This window comes from Fundulus heteroclitus, chromosome 19 (genome assembly GCF_011125445.2).
Source record: "Fundulus heteroclitus isolate FHET01 chromosome 19, MU-UCD_Fhet_4.1, whole genome shotgun sequence".
Taxonomy (NCBI): domain Eukaryota; kingdom Metazoa; phylum Chordata; class Actinopteri; order Cyprinodontiformes; family Fundulidae; genus Fundulus; species Fundulus heteroclitus.
In genome coordinates, this window is record NC_046379.1 from 26,544,421 (window position 1) to 26,560,534 (window position 16,114).

Below are 16,114 nucleotides of genomic sequence, written 5' to 3' on the forward strand. Positions count from 1 at the left end.
ACTGAGCAGCACCATGAACTCTTTGAAATAACTGAGATCAAGTCATCATTGGGTCATTTTAGAGAATAATTATTCACCATAGCATGAGCCAAAGAGAAGAGAGCATAAGTGAAGACAAATGACTCAAGACTATCTGGTTGTTTTAAGAAGGTTGTGCAAATCTTTACTATCGGTTCCAGTAATTCTGAAGGGTGCTGCACTTATTTATATTTTTATAAATTGCATACTATCTGAAGCATTGATGTCCTTTGGGTTTGTTTGATCTCACCAGGCTGCTGAACGAAGCCAGTGGCTCTCTGCTGGATGACGTACAGCTGGTAAACACCCTGCAGGCTTCCAAAGTGACGGCCAGCAAGGTTTCAGAGCAGCTGGAGAGCAGCGAACAGACCAAGCTGAAGATCGACTCGGCCAGAGAGGTCAGGACGGGGGAATGGTGTAGACAAGATGGAGAACTGAGACAAAGTAGTTAAAATACAATACAACTCTATTTCTGAAGCATTTTAAAATCAACGCCACAATAAAAATTATAAAATAAAAAATTGTGAAAAAAAATAAATACCAACTTCTCCAACTGAGTTAAAAAGCCAAGGAGAAATAATGTTCTTTAAGAGAAGATTTAAAAACAGCAAGTGAGTCAGCCTGTCTGATTTGCAGTGGCACCTTTTTCCAACATTTGGGAGCAGCGACTGAAAACGCTCGCTCACCTCTCGACCTCCTCCTTGGCTTCTGACAGATTTAGATGACTTCCTAGACGAAATCTCCCCTCCCCAAAGCGCACAACACTTATAATGAACTCTGCACCGATGCAAAAACTGTGAACAGAGTCCTACGCCAGGTGGCACAAGGTGTTAAAGCTTGAACTAGTTTATACTCTGTATGTTTTTACCTGGTACAAAGTGTGGTTACTAGGGATATAAGTTGGATTTAGGAGATTTTCTGGCTTTGGTTGACAATCATAAGCAGCCGTACACTTGCTCTCCCAACAGGCGTACCGTCCATGTGCTCAACGAGCCTCAATTCTCTTCTTCGTCCTAAACGACATGGGCCTCATTGACCCCATGTATCAGTTTTCCCTGGACGCCTATATCAACCTGTTCACCCTCAGCATAACAAAGAGCAAGCAGACCTACACCTTGAAGCTCGAGGATCGGATTAACAGCCTCAATGACTACCACACCTACGCCGTCTACAGGTGAACGATGCTACCAATGCATTAAAGTGAACGCCCTCTGGGGAATTTAGCTACCTTTCATGGACTTCAGCTTCATTCTGTTAAGTCTCTCTGGCTGATGCTGCGTTTCTCTCCTCATTGGCCGTGTCTGCTTCAGGTACACCTGTCGGGGACTCTTTGAGGCCCACAAGCTCCTCTTCAGCTTCCAGATGTGCGTCAAAATCCTGGAAGTGGCCGGCAAGCTCAACATGGACGAGTACAGCTTCTTTCTTCGAGGAGGAATCGTAAGAAACACACAAACATCGCGATCTGATTCAAAGTAGCCCAACAGGACGAAGCACTTCCCTTTCAAAGGCTCCGAACCTCATGATCCATACTAGCTTGTCTCTGCCTCTAAAACATGATTGTATTGGCTGGCTGGAGAAGGTAGTCTAACTTGCGGTCTGTTGACAGGTTATTGATAAGGACGTTCGGATGGATAATCCATTCCCCAGCTGGCTGTCAGACCCGTCCTGGGACAACATCATAGAGCTGGATAAGTTACCCAAGTTTCATGGCATCGTGGCCTCCTTTGAACACTATCCTCGAGACTGGAACCTCTGGTTTACCAACCCTGAGCCAGAGAGAGCACCACTGCCAGGTCTGTGCCGCCGGTCGGACTTTCTTCCTGTTAGAATCGTGTGAACTCAAGCTCAGACGGTTGGTCGATGTGCAGGAAAGTCTGTTGAATGTTTCTCAGTGCCTCTTGATAATGCTTGAGCCTTTACACCTTTTATCACGGTACAACTAAAAGTCAGGTTGTATTTGATGAGGAGTTTGACACAAAACGAAAACACAGTTGCAAACAGGGGCGCCACCAGGGGGTGGCCACCCCCCTCGTTCCAGGACGTTAAGGGAGTCTTTGTGGAGCCCAGCTGGCCAAAGCCTTATCACTTTGAGGCGCTGGCTCAAGGTGCTGACTGAGCAACACCCAAAGCCGGTGCTGCTGAGGCAGTGGAGGCGTGTTTCAGGGCGAGGCAGCAGCTGTCTGTGAGACGGCCCTTTGGCAATATGATTAACGTTTAATCACTAGACTAAATATTAATTACTGATATCTGCAACATAATTTTGCTTTGTCAAGACTCTTATTCAAAAAATATGTAATTAGATTTTGACAAGTCGAAACTCTAATCACAGATACCTGCAATTCAGTTTTGCCTAGTAAGATTCAAATTATTTTGCCATTCATGGGTCACCATAGATACCTGTGATTTAGTTTTGACTAGTCAGAATGACATGAGCTAATGACATTAGCTATATTTTAAACCAATATTCATACTGTTAGTTTTGTCAAAATGAATCAAAATGACATATATATATATATATATATATATATATATTGGTAATAATACATGTTAAACCATTTTGCCATATAGCACAGCAGCAGTACTACTGACGCCAGTTTATCCAAATTACGTGACAAAAACTTTTGAAACAACAGCAAAACGGATTTGAAATTCAATGCAAGACCACCGTTTAACCCTAGGAGGGCGCCATACTGACGGTTTTCAACACAAAAGCAGGATTTCAACAAATATGCACTAAGTTGTCATAATAATGACCATGATATGTAGACAACCATGTTAACAGTTTATTGGCAATAAATTGTTGATTTTGGGGCTGAGTCACCCTTTAAGTGTAGATTCAGCTTTTCACGTTTATAAAAGGGAAAATTTTGCCCATTATTCTTCTCTCTATTGCCCAGGCTCAGGTAGAATGGATGCAGAGCATCTGGGAACATCGTTTTTAAGACTTTCCACAGGTTCCTTATTTGGTTTGAGTCTGAGCTTTGACTGGGTGGTTGTAAAACCAGAATATGCTCTGATCCAAAGCACTGACGAAGCTCTGGTTGTACGTTTAGGGTTGTTGTCCTGCTGCAAGGTAAAATTCTCCGTCCTCAGGTCTTTCCTGTATTTAGCTCCTCCCATAAACTCAGACCAGCCTCCCTGTCCCCCTGCTGATCCCTGCAGCATGATGCCGCTGCTGCCCCGTTTCACCATAGGGAGGGTGTGTTCAGTTTGACGTGTAGTGCTAGTTTCTCCCCACAGGTAAGGCAAGGCAAGGCAAGGCAAGGCAAGGCAAGGCAAGGCAAATTTATTTATATAGCACAATTCAGTACAAAGACAATGCAAAGTGCTTTACATGATTAAAATATAGCAAAATAAAACAGAATAAAAGCAAGTAGGAATAAAATATAGATAGAAAATAGAACAAAAAAGTGGTGATTCAGTTAACTAGGACAGTTGAAGGCAATTTTAAACAAATGTGTTTTTAATCTTGATTTAAAAGAACTCAGGCTTTCCGCACTTTTACAGTTTTCTGGAAGTTTGTTCCAGATAAGTGGAGCATAGGAACTAAATGCTGCTTCTCCATGTTTGGTTCTGGTTCTAGGTATGCAGAGCAGGCTGGAGTCAGAAGACCTGAGTGGTCTGGATGGTTTATACGCTGATAACAAGTCTGTGATGTATTTAGGAGCTAAGCCATTTAAGGATTTATAGACTAACAGAAGTATTTTAAAGTCTATTCTCTGAGATACAGGGAGCCAGTGTAAGGACTTTAGAACTGGTGTTATGTGCTCTACTTTCTTAGTCTTAGTGTTCTAAGAGTGTTCTAAGGTGTTCTTCTTGTTAGCCTGTTCCAAATTTGCCCCCATAGGTTTTTCAGTTGTGCCGTCAACGTTCTAATTTTGAAATGACGGATTGAACTCTGACCTGTGATGAATTCAAAGTGTTGTGAATTGTTTTATTGCCCCAGTTTTGCCATTATGGTCTGCAGAGCTCTATCTCTGACCCGTCTGCTGTCTCTGCGATGCTGTTCGTTCTCTGACGTTCCCAAACAGACCCCTGAGAACTTCACAGAGAAGCTCAGTCTGTGTGGAGATTAAAGTAAAGGGGGGAGGTGGAAAGCAAATGCTTGCCACTATTAGCAAAAATAATAAAATCCCAATTACGTTCACTGAAGTTTGAGGTTGCACTGTAGCAAAACTCTTAAAAAGTGCAATGTTGATGAATACATTTGTGTGGCACAATAGCTGTAGTTTAGGCTCAACCCAGGTTCCTTTAAAGACAGTAGATACTGTTGATGTAGACGTATATAATGAATGTCTTGTCTTTCTTTGATGGACTTTTTTAAATTCTCGAACGTCGACAATCCTGAGATTGATTACCTTCTCCTGACCTCCGCCTTTTTATCCCAACTGCTTTACAGCAAATCATCCTCACCTCTTATTGTCAAAGTCAAAGTATCTTTATTAGTCTCCCTTGAGAGAAATTTGCCTCGGATACAAGGATCAGCTGCACTGCACCGCATATTCAATCACTGATAAAAGAAATCTTTTATAAAAAATAATAATAAACTAGTGAAATAATAAATATAAAATAGTAACAACAGTTCATAAATCACAGTACGACTACAACGATCATTAAAACCATGCAAATCCACCTTTAACAGAAACTCAGTTGGCGGTGAGGCTTAGTCTGACTCTAACCCAATCACAAGCTCATTTGAATATAAATGAAGCACAAATTACAGACATTCTTGTTTATCAGCAGAGTAAATCAGATGGACCAGACAAAACATAAAACGTGTGAGGTGTTTGATCGCCTGTTGAAAAAAAGGAGGGGATAGTTTTTTAGTTGTTATGAATCAAGGCTGTCTAAATGGGTTTTAAAACCTTTGATTGTCATTCAACAGACTTACTTTTATCCTTGACAACAGAAATCCAGAGGCACGCTTGCGTTTCCTGCCTCTGTCTCATTTCCAGTCTGCTCTGATTAGCCCCTAAAGTCCCCCACTCACCCTAAACCTCTCCTCTGGTCTTCAAGGTGACCTGGAGTACAGCTACAACGAGCTCCAGAAGATGCTAATAGTGCGCTCCCTACGCCAGGACCGCGTGTCGTTCTGCATCACCTCCTTCATCGTTCACAAACTGGGGGCCTGCTTCGTGGAGCCGCCCGTCCTCGACATGAAGGCGGTACGTGTCGGCTGCCGTCCGTTGGACTCGGCGGCATCAACTGTTGCGAATGTTTTAAAACTGCAACAGGACGCTCACTTCCTCCTCCTGACTCCCTGTGCGTTCTCTCTCAGGTGGTGGAGGAGTCCACCTGCTGCACTCCTCTGATCTTTGTGCTGTCTCCTGGAGTGGACCCCACAGGAGCGCTGCTGCAGCTGGCCGAGGCCTCGGACATGAGCAAACGCTTTAACGCTCTGTCTCTGGGCCAGGGACAGGCGCCCATCGCCAGGAGCCTGATAATGGAGGGAGTGAAGAGCGGTAAAAGGGACCAGCTGCTGTCATTTTAGCTGAGTCATTCATTCAGACCCATTCGCAGTCTGGGAGAAAAAGTGCAGAATTTGATTTAATTAGTTTCCAGGTCTGGAGAAGCAGGAGGGGGAGCGAATAAGTATGGGAATATATTTGTATTTCCAGGCTTTATTCCCCATTAGCCTAAAAAAGCAAGATACATTTACATTTCTAAATTTAAGCGGCTCCAATCAGCTCTTTCTGTGACTTTTAAATCCATCTGTGCACCTGACTGTCCTTTTATCCCAGGGGTTCCCGAAGTGGGGGCCTAAAATTATTTAGCATTTCCTTTTTTTGTGAAACCAATAACAAAGTGTAACATTACAAGATCTTTTGCAAGAGCTCTTACAAAATATTACTTTATTCTTGTAATTTTACAACTTTGTTCTCATACTTCCCCTTAAAAAAAAAACGCTTTAAAAATCCGGTTTCCAAAAAGAAACTTCCATCGACCCCTGGAGGCTTTTTGCACAGCGCTCTACAACCGCTAAACCTCTAGTAATTGTGTTTCGCCCTGCCCAGGTCACTGGGTGTTCCTCGCCAACTGCCACCTGTCTCTTTCATGGATGCCGGAGCTGGACAAGCTAATAAAGCAGCTGCAGGTGCAGAAGCCGCACCCGGACTTCAGGCTGTGGCTCAGCTCTTCACCGCACCCCGACTTCCCCATCACCATTCTGCAGGCCGGCATCAAGATGACCACCGAGCCGCCAAAGGTACACAAGCTCATGCGCACGCGGTGGTAGGAGTTTCTGCAAAGACGCGCGAGAAAAAAAAAAAAAAAGCATCGCTTCAGGCGTGTTTGGATGAATTTTGCCCGTGTCCACAGGGCGTGAAGGCCAACATGAAGCGTCTGTTCCAGCTGGTGAATGAAGCTCAGTTCAGCCGCTGCACCAGACCGCCGCTCTACAAGAAGCTGCTGTACTCCCTCTGCTTCTTCCACAGCATCCTGTTGGAAAGGAAGAAGTTCCGGCAAATGGGCTGGAACATCGTGTACAGCTTCAACGATTCAGACTTTGAGGTCAGAGCTGAAGGCCCGTGCAGCAATGTATCTTAGCTTTGTGCAGAAAATGTTTGGTTTCTGCAGGAATCTTTGCTGTTTTTTTTTTTTTACAACATTGCTTCAGTTCATTGGGTTTTGCAGAAGTTCAGCTCTGCTCGGCTAAGATCCATCCCTGCAATTCAATTCAGCTGAGTCCTGAACTTTGACTAGGCCGTCGCCAATCAGGTCATCATGAACTTGAGCCTCTTGGGTTTGTTGCAGTGTAACTGAGGACTGCACACTCTGGCTTTGGGCTGAACTTGCCCGGACGTCCACTCCTGGCAAGGCAGACGGCTGTCTCGGTTATTTTTCTCTTGTCAATAATATTCTCTGCCGAATGACAGACCTCACGTCTGAAAGCGGTCTGATAGCTCTCCTCAGACTTTACAATAATGGCTTCTGAAATGACTTTCTGAGGCGTTCCCACCTCGGTACTGAGCTACTACCACGGCGGCAAACAGCTGAGGCACCCGCATTGATAGTTGCAGGTCGGTTCACCGCGTGCATTTCATTAGCAGCACTTGGTTTATTTTGCCTTTTTGAAGCATTGAGTTTAGATTGAAATGTTTGCCACCTGCTACAGACTAGATCGTTACCTTGTCCTGATGCAAAAGCCCAAGAATTGAATGAGGGCGCTTTCTTTAGCTGCAAGCAACAGCCAAAAACAATGCAGGTGTGCCACCCTTAGCAAAAAGTAGTACTCTTGAAGTTAATTTTATTAAGTATACTTATGTATAAGCTTAAGTCTTAGTATTAAGGTACTTCGTATTAGACTTCTGTTTGTACTTTCCAGTATAAGTCAAGTATACTTCACTATATTATTAAGTATAGGAAATATAGTTCATGAAAGGTAAAGTTCAAGTACGCTGCCTCATTTTAAGTAGGAAATAAGTATACTCATAGTACATTTGAATAAACTCCTTTTTGCCAGTACTTTAGTTTTATTTATTTTTTTACGTTTGTTAAGACCCAATCTTTGATGCCCTTGTTAGGTGAGCGAGAATCTGCTCTGTTTATACCTGGACAAATACGAGGAGATTCCCTGGGATGCGCTCAAGTACCTGATCGCTGGCGTCAACTACGGTGGCCACGTCACAGACGACTGGGACCGGCGCCTGCTGACCACCTACATCAACGACTACTTCTGCGAGGCAGCCGTGAATCAGAACTACTACAAGTGAGGCACTGGCGTTCATTTATTTCTCCCTCTTCTTCCCTCTGCTGCTCACAGTTTAGGTTCAGGTGTAAAGTAAGAGTCAGAGTTCTTCCATCTGCCTGAAAATACCTGTTTCCCCTCATTATAAAAGTAAACTGTGGTCTGCTGAAGCTCTGTGCTCTTCGCAGAGCACTAGCACCGCCAAGAGGACAGGGCGAGTATTACCACAAGGCATGCAGCTTTTGAAATGTCCTCACTTTGTTGTCTTTATTGCAGTTTCTCAGGGGAGCGAAAGGAGAGGAATAAGAGTAGCGATTGCGGGGCAGTTTGTTGAAATACTTCCTGTAGCCTGACATTTGTATTTTATTCTTATTTTCTTTCATCAGTTTGCTGTCGTTGAATTGTTTACAGTGGAATAAAATGTAGTATGTGGAGTCAAACCAGGGCGTGGACTCCTGTGTCCACAGGAAATCGATACAGTGTGGTAAAACTTAAAAAAAAAAAAAAGATGTTCAATATTTAAAATGAGGAATTATAAGTTAGAAGGTTACAGCGAGACTCGTCAAATCAATGAACGGGAAATTATGTTGGGGTTTTTAATCATTTATTTCAATGATTATAACAAACAGGTAAAAAGGGAGTATTTGATAACTCTTTATGGCAGAATAGGTAGAATTGGTTTAAATTGGCTGGTTTCTTGGCTGAGATTATGCTTTTAAGCAAAGGACTCCCCACGTTTTCAACAGTCAGGGCATTTCCAGACACTTGATATTTGCCCGCTCTATCCAGTCCCAGAAATGAGCCAGAAGCTTACTGATGATCAAAGGAAATGTCGCTGGAGGTCCAACTTGCTGAGGGACGTGGAGCTCAGTATCTGTGAGGCCTTTATGTTTGCGCTAGAACCCGTGTGTTTTGTTTCCCACTGTGTGGATGTCAGTTTCCCGACTCAGTTGTGTGCGGGGATAGCGTTTTGTCTTTTTTAGTTGTGGGCCTGTACGGTTCTCAATCCACCTCGCATTTCACGCCCGACTCTTCATCAGGTTATCGAGCTTACCCACCTACTACATCCCCCGCGACGGACCCCTGACAGGCTTCCTGGAGCACATCAACGCGCTGCCGCCCACGGAGCACCCCGAGGTGTTCGGACAGCACCCCAACGCCGACATCGCCAGCCAGATCGCGGAGACCCGCACGCTGTTCGACACGCTGCTCTCCTTGCAGCCGCAGAACACGGGGGCCACGACGGCGGGGGCCAGCAGAGAGGACACGGTGAGTCGGGGAAAGGTTAAAACATTAAAATGTTCCTCATCTCAAAGACGGATACGTCAAGCCACGATCTAATGAAATACAAAAACCAACGAGGAACAAGGTCGTTTCTAATAATGGAGGTGTGGGGGTCTGGGCTGTGTCCCGAATATCAAAGCATCAAGCAACACATGATGCTTTGATTTAAGAAAATTCAGCAAAACATGAGGAACAGAGTCACTGTTATCTAATACCCATTTCACATTTGCTACAAAAAAAAATATTTGATGCATCAAATATGCTAATATCAGCACAACTGTAGTCAAACATGGTGGTGGGGGTATGATGGTGAGGGCTGTGTTGTTCCTTCAGGACCTGGATGTCGTGCTGTAATCGATTAATCCAAACCAAAACTTTTAATTGTGACAAAAAGCAAAACCAGGAAGAAAACAAATAGTTTTTATCGGCTAGTGTTTTATGAAGTTTTCATGAATGTCTGTATGTGCTCTTTGAGCGTGAAACCCTTTAGTCGGTGTGAGTGAGTCTGTCATATGTGGCTCCTGCGCAGGTCTTGGAGCTGCTGGGAGATGTTCGTAGCAAGATCCCGTCTCTGATTCACTGCGAGAGCACCAAGACCCTCCTCCAGGACAACCCATCACCCCTCAATGTGGTCTTACTCCAAGAGATCCAGAGATATAACTCCCTGCTGGAAACCATCATGTATGCACTGGCTGTTACACTTGTGTTATACTGCGCCCTGGGTTAAAAGCCTTCATCTTATTAAAACACCGTGATCTATGAAACTTGTTAAAAAAACAAAGGTTTTCAATTTGAACATATTTACTTAGTGGGGAAACTTATTATCATGAACTCTAACTTGGTTTCTTAGGCCTTTGCCTACAGATCCTCCACTGTACTTAAAAGTGGGCCTGAGTTTCTTCACGTATTCGTGCTTCACTCTCGAGTGTTTCTTTCCAAAAATCTTAATCTTAGTCTCATCTGAACGAAGGAGACGGATCCAGTTAAAGTGTTTAGTAACCTCTACGTTTATGTTTGTGATGGTAGGACAGAGAAAGCCCTTTTCCTTGATCCCTCCCTACCAACCAGCTTTTTGCTGCAGTTCTCTAGCAGAGAGCTTTTAAAGCTGCGCGTGGTGGTAAGATAAACTTAGCTCCAGCCTTTATTGTTATTCTTTGTTATTTGTGATTATATTTTCTGCTCTAGCCGTAAATTGGAGCAAGATTAGGCGAGAAGTTATTTTTCTGGTCTCCGTTTCTTGACTCATGAAGATCAATACGTCTTCTTCACCTTTACAGCGCATCGCTTCTGTTTCCCACTCTAAACGGTGGCCGACGGCCTCTGTGTTGCCTCATATATATGGCACAGGGAAACAGGAAGTTATGGATTATAAATTAAATGTTCCTAGATGCTCTGATCGATAAGTACACATCTTAACTAAGCATGCATTAAAAAGAATGATTACATTTATTATATGGGAACTGTTACGATAACATAGGTGTACTAACGGCAGCAGTAATTTGGCTAAAAACAATAATTTCTTTACATGGAGTGTATTTCCCAACTGAACAAATGCATTCACAATAAATACCAGATTTATCTCATATCTTTATGTGGGATGATGTAGTTGCAATAACATATGGATTAATTTCAAGGCTTCCTACACATCTTTGCCAGTAATGTGTCCAGTAATGTAAACACAGGATGCTACTGTGGGAAACGTGGAATAATTTCCGTTTCAGGTTGGTTCTTATCTAAAACATGTTTTGGCTCTGCGTCAGGTCTCGCCCATTTTAGACGACGTCAGAGACTAAATTGGTTTAAAAAAAAGAAAGAAAAGTTTGTCACATTTGTTTTTTGGTCTGATCCGGATCTTTAAAATAGTCAATGTTGTTTTTTCAAAGATCCAGTATCCCAGCATCTGTGAAAGGCAGATTATATTTCTTTATTATATTGTTCAGGTTCATAAAAACCCCTCCTGTCGTCAAGCTGCAGATACTTGTTCATATGATTGCGGCTGAGTTTCATCTGCCACATAATATTCTCTATATAATGTAGAAGGTGACAGCAGCCATGTATGACGGTATGATATTTTTGATAGAAAGTTAAACAGCAGTTTTTTGGTTACATTTTTATTTTACTTTTATTATGTTTCAGAGCCATAAGCCTGTTAAAAACAACAGTTACAGATTTAGCTCATTCGTTGATGGGGGATTTCATGTTGTTTACGTCCTCTGTGGCAAAATTACATTCAGGAAACAGCAGGCGCTCTTGTTTGTGAGGATGTGATTCCAGCAGATCGGAAATAAGACTTATTTCAGTTTGTCTCTGCGTGCTTGTCTTTTAGTTCATCTCTGGTGGAGCTGGGGAAGGGCATCAAAGGCTTCGTGGTGATGTCGCCACGCATGGAGGAGACCTTCAACTGTATGTACGACGCCCGGGTGCCCCCGCTGTGGGAGAAGGTGCGCAGAGACACACGGAAAACACACGGCCACGCAGAGCAGTTTTGATCATCCTTTACCTTATGCTGTCTTGGAAAAACAAAAAAAAAAAACATAATTCAAGTACTTTTCTGTACATTTTCCTTTTCTCAGCTCCTAAGGTTTAATTCACGCCTTCAGCGTCGCTTCACTTCAACAGCATCTGTTCTCACATCCATCTGTGAAGTTTCTGAAGGCTTTCATACAAAAAAGCAGTTTCAACCCTTTTTATTTTCTTCACAAAGCGGAAAAATTAAGCTGTGTGGTGAAGAATTGGGTGGAGAGGATTGCTACTTGTGACAACTCGCAGTCTTTCATATCCTTCGTACTACAGTGGTAGCAACACAGAAGACTTATCCCGAGTTTAGCCACATGTGACGAGTCCCAGAAGCAGGTGGGGAAATGTGTCGTGCTCTGATGAAACCTAAGTTGAACTTTTTGCCCATTTTTCCGTGTTTGGTACAAGAACACAACGCATCACCAAAGGAACACGGTACCGACAGCGAAACTGTAGCTGAACATGAAGATATGGCTTAGTCTTGTAGCATGATTAAAAAAACCAAGGTTTATCTCCAAATCAACAAGAAATGGTATAGGCAGAAGAGGTAGTTTAGAAATGGCCGAGCAAATGTAGAAACTATAATTAGGCTAATATTGCTAAGTCAAGGAGTGCTATGCTAGCTCTGAAACCCAAAAATTTGGAGCGCTCTAATGAAACCCAAGTATGGAATCACGTTTATGTCATAAGTCCCGCGAGCAAACCCAAGGAGCTTTAACAGAGAATTAATTCAAGGGTGCATTCTTGGTACTGTCACTGTTGCTGCGTATATTCCCACCTGATGACGGTTATCTTTGCTGTGTGCCACGGGATGACAGCAGGGTCCTCACCAGGTTTGCTGCGCTGATGCACGTTCAAGAGTCCTGCTGACTTTTCCATGTTGCTCTATAACATCCGTGTCGTTCTAATTTCAGCATAATTCTTACAACTTTCAGCGTAACGGTCCAATACGCTGACATGCGCTGGCGAGAACCCTAGACTGACAACTTGGTATTTCTTTTGTGGTCTTCTCCTGACCAGTACCTTTGGACAGTGAGATCCTTATGATTAAAGAACATGTCAGTATAAGTGTGCAGAGCTGGGTTTCATTACGTTTTTTATTCGATGGTAGGTGTGTAGATACTCCTGTTTAACATCAGTCATCTAAATATGATGTTCAAAGTCAAACAAAAGCCTGAAAGTCAAACAAAAGCCTGAAAAGGCTGCTGATTCCAGCCGAGCGTCTCCATTCAATGGATGGCTTGTAAACTGCACAACTTCAACCCTTCCTTTGTGTTTCTAATCCTGGCTTTAGTCCACGTCTCTCGCCGTTTCCAATGTGCATTGCGTGTCCCCTTCTTTCATCTCATCTGCTTCAGTATTACCTCTCAGATTTTCTCCGTTGGGCTTGTTCATCCCTCCACCTCGTGCTCTCTCTCCTCTCCGGCCCTCCTTGGCACGGCAGCACTCTCATTAGCTCTGAGCTCAGACCCGTTGCTTTAATTCTGGCCTGCCTGCCTCCCTCCATCTTCTCCGACCGTGTCGCTTTCTTCTCAAGTGTTTGCATAGTTTTTCTAGTATGAGGTTTGTGGGCAGAAATGATATGGGTCTAATAAAACAAAAAAGTCTATGTTCATGCTAACTCTTTGAGATTTAGCATGAACTTAGAGCTGCAGAGAGTAGTATATGAGTCGTGTGTGTGTGAGGTTGGATGCTGAGGAAGCATGTATCCACTGGCTGGAACGGATAAGCAGCCGGTTAGAGGGGTTAAGAATAGAGATGGAAATGTACCAACGAGGGATCAGAGTGTGTTGAACGGATGAAATGAGTACCCTGAGGAAGAGGAAGAGGACAACAGACTGAGGAAGGTTTGTCTTTTCAGTCTGGCCTTTCTAACGTGATAAAAGGCGTACTCATCCCCTCAAGTCTGTTGCTTTTTTTTGTGCCTGAATAACTTTGTATATTTGGAATTGCATGGCTAAAAAAATAATAATAGATGAAAAACTGAACAAAACAGATGTAAAGACAGCCAAAGCTCGGGGAAGATCTCTGAAAGCCTTTGGATGGAGTAGAGTAAAATGATGCTGCCGTTGAAGCTGATTCGGCCAAATTTGTTTTGCTTCAGAGGGAAAACTCACACCTTCCATCTTTTTTTTTTCTTCTTCTGGTAAACCTTGAAAAACTGTGTCTGATATGTGACACGTGCAGACCACTTAAATAGATGGTAAGAAAGTCTGGCTGCTTGCAGGGAAAAGAAGGATAACATTGTATATCGTATACGTATGATGCACTGTTCGGTGTATTATAAGGTGGAATTTTCTCCCAGCATCCAGTGCGAACCCCTCCTGAGGAGCAGCCGACAGCTGGAAGCAGAGCTGACCCCACCTCTCCTCCTCTCTCTGCCCTCCAGGTGTATCCGTCTCTGAAGCCCTTAGCCGCGTGGACGCGGGATCTCTGCCAGCGAGTGGAGCAGTTCGCACGCTGGGCGGAGAAGGGCCAGCCCCCCGTCCTGTTCTGGCTGCCGGGCTTCACCTTCCCCAACGGCTTCCTCACCGCGGTGCTGCAGTCCACGGCGCGGCAGCACAACGTGAGCGCGCACGGGCAGCGACACAAACCTCTTGGTGCTGATTTCATCAACCTGTCGCAGTTAGGGATCTGTTTTCGCACACACAGGAAAGCACTTTTAGGCTTGCTGGGGTCAGAACTGCCCTGCCCAGCAGGTTTGGCAACGTCTTTCGCTCCTTCAGAACAAAGACCCTTAATTAATCCCACCTTCCTGCAGCGTCCTCACAGCACGGAAGGATCCTTTTTGTCAGCTTAGCCTGAAATTCCCACCGTCAGCTTTTTATTTTCTGGTGAAACGTGAATAACTACGTCTGGTTTGTGGGAAAAAGATCCTACATGATGACACTGTGAGGGAATATTTATCTAGTTCTTTAGAAAACTCAAAACACAATCGGGTTTAATGCATTAAAAAGACCCTTTCCTGAATACCTCTTGTTTAAATTGGAAACCAAGATTGAAACCTCACTGTACACCCTGCAGATAGATTTAGCGATTCACGCTTCTCAATCCAGATTTCCACATATTATTTCTCTTATTTAATAGATTTTGTTGAAATCCATGCCGAGTAATTTGACTAAACTTGCTGCAACTACTAATGCTGCATCCAAAAGATTCAACTCCCAGTGAGGATGTGTGAGGTGTTTGTACTAAAATAATTACACAAGAACAGTTTGAATAGTGAAATAAAACTAATATACTAATGCATCCAAAATCAATAATAAATCCTGCTTTGAAAGACTAATGCAGGCTCAAAATGATTCATAACGGCACACATTTGCAACCAAGGTGAGATCTTGAAGGCTGCACCAGCAGTATCAGGGGACTTTGAGATAAAACATTTCAGTCACCCGGAGTTTTCATATAGATATGGAAGCATGGTTCACAGGCATTATAAACGTAGATGTCTCATTGGGCACAGGTTTGCACGTCCACATCATTGCCATATTGTATGTGGCAGAAAGTAGTGAACGTCTATGTTCCCTGTATATATGTTGTAAGTATTCAGATAGAAAGATGTAGATGGAGCTTACATATACTTGTAGAGATGTAGAGATTGGCAGCCAAAATGGCTTTTGATCAATGTTTTGGTCGATGTGCATATTTAGTTTTTGAAGTATTCTAAATGTATAGACACAGATTAGGAACAGACTTTTTGGGGGAGTATTAAAGAGATAAAATTACTAATATGAGAAAAAAGTCATAGGACGATATAGTAATAAAAAAAGACAAAAGTAATATTATGAGAAAAACGTCATTTTATGACAATTAAGGGGGACATTTCCAGAATAGTCAGTAGTTTGCAGAACTATTTCAGTCCTGGAGTAATAGGGCCAGTTTAGATTCTTATAATTATTTTTATTCTTTACGAGAATAAAGTCAGGAGAATAAAGCCAAAGGAATACCAAAATAAACTCATAATATTACAAAAATAAATATATGACGAATATAAAGTATATTCTGAGATTAAACTCTGACTGAGTCTAACTGCAGATTTGCCACCTTCAACATGGCGGACGCTCTGACTCATCCGCAGCATATAGGCAGAACCCGCCCAACGAGGCGTCTAAGTTTATAATGTCTATGGTCAGCGCCTCCTGGATGTGGGAGAAAGAGGAAGCTACTATCAGCGGCTGCCATCAGATTCCTCAGGAATCCTCCTCTGACTGTTTCCATTTCCACAGTAAGGCACACGCTAAACACCGAAGGGCTCCATGTCTAAAATCCAAGACCTGCATAACTACCGACCCAAAAGCACAAGAACCATCAGCTCCCGTTGGTTCACGACTATACGGATAAATTATTTTAACAACAACGCTCAGGATAAAACTACTACCGGCTGAAATGCCGTAAATCCACAAATGCTCATCTAATATTTCCCGAAACCATCTTGATGATCGCCATGAGAGTCGAGGACTGGCCTAGTCAAAGCCTGGACTTGAATCGGCTTGAGATGCTGCGGCCACGACATTAAAGAGGCAGGATTAAAACAATAGTGCAGAAAGAGTGGGTCAGAAGTCAGTGCAGCCTTGCCTGACAGCTAAACTCGCTCACCACGGGGAGGGA

General features: G+C 43.3%; 1 protein-coding gene across 1 annotated transcript in view; it reads left to right on the top strand.

Annotated features, from left to right (window-relative positions):
- LOC105939562 (dynein, axonemal, heavy chain 2) overlaps positions 1–16,114 on the top strand; it is an 84,524-nt gene that overhangs the window by 66,552 nt on the left and 1,858 nt on the right. The window contains exons 72-84 of the mRNA XM_021308219.2: positions 272–416; positions 987–1,192; positions 1,329–1,455; positions 1,625–1,811; positions 5,035–5,183; positions 5,297–5,480; positions 6,033–6,223; positions 6,337–6,528; positions 7,542–7,726; positions 8,746–8,974; positions 9,519–9,670; positions 11,316–11,430; positions 13,896–14,072. Of these exons, the coding sequence (XP_021163894.2) occupies positions 272–416; positions 987–1,192; positions 1,329–1,455; positions 1,625–1,811; positions 5,035–5,183; positions 5,297–5,480; positions 6,033–6,223; positions 6,337–6,528; positions 7,542–7,726; positions 8,746–8,974; positions 9,519–9,670; positions 11,316–11,430; positions 13,896–14,072 (2,239 nt within the window). The remainder of the gene's footprint in view (positions 1–271; positions 417–986; positions 1,193–1,328; positions 1,456–1,624; positions 1,812–5,034; positions 5,184–5,296; positions 5,481–6,032; positions 6,224–6,336; positions 6,529–7,541; positions 7,727–8,745; positions 8,975–9,518; positions 9,671–11,315; positions 11,431–13,895; positions 14,073–16,114) is intronic.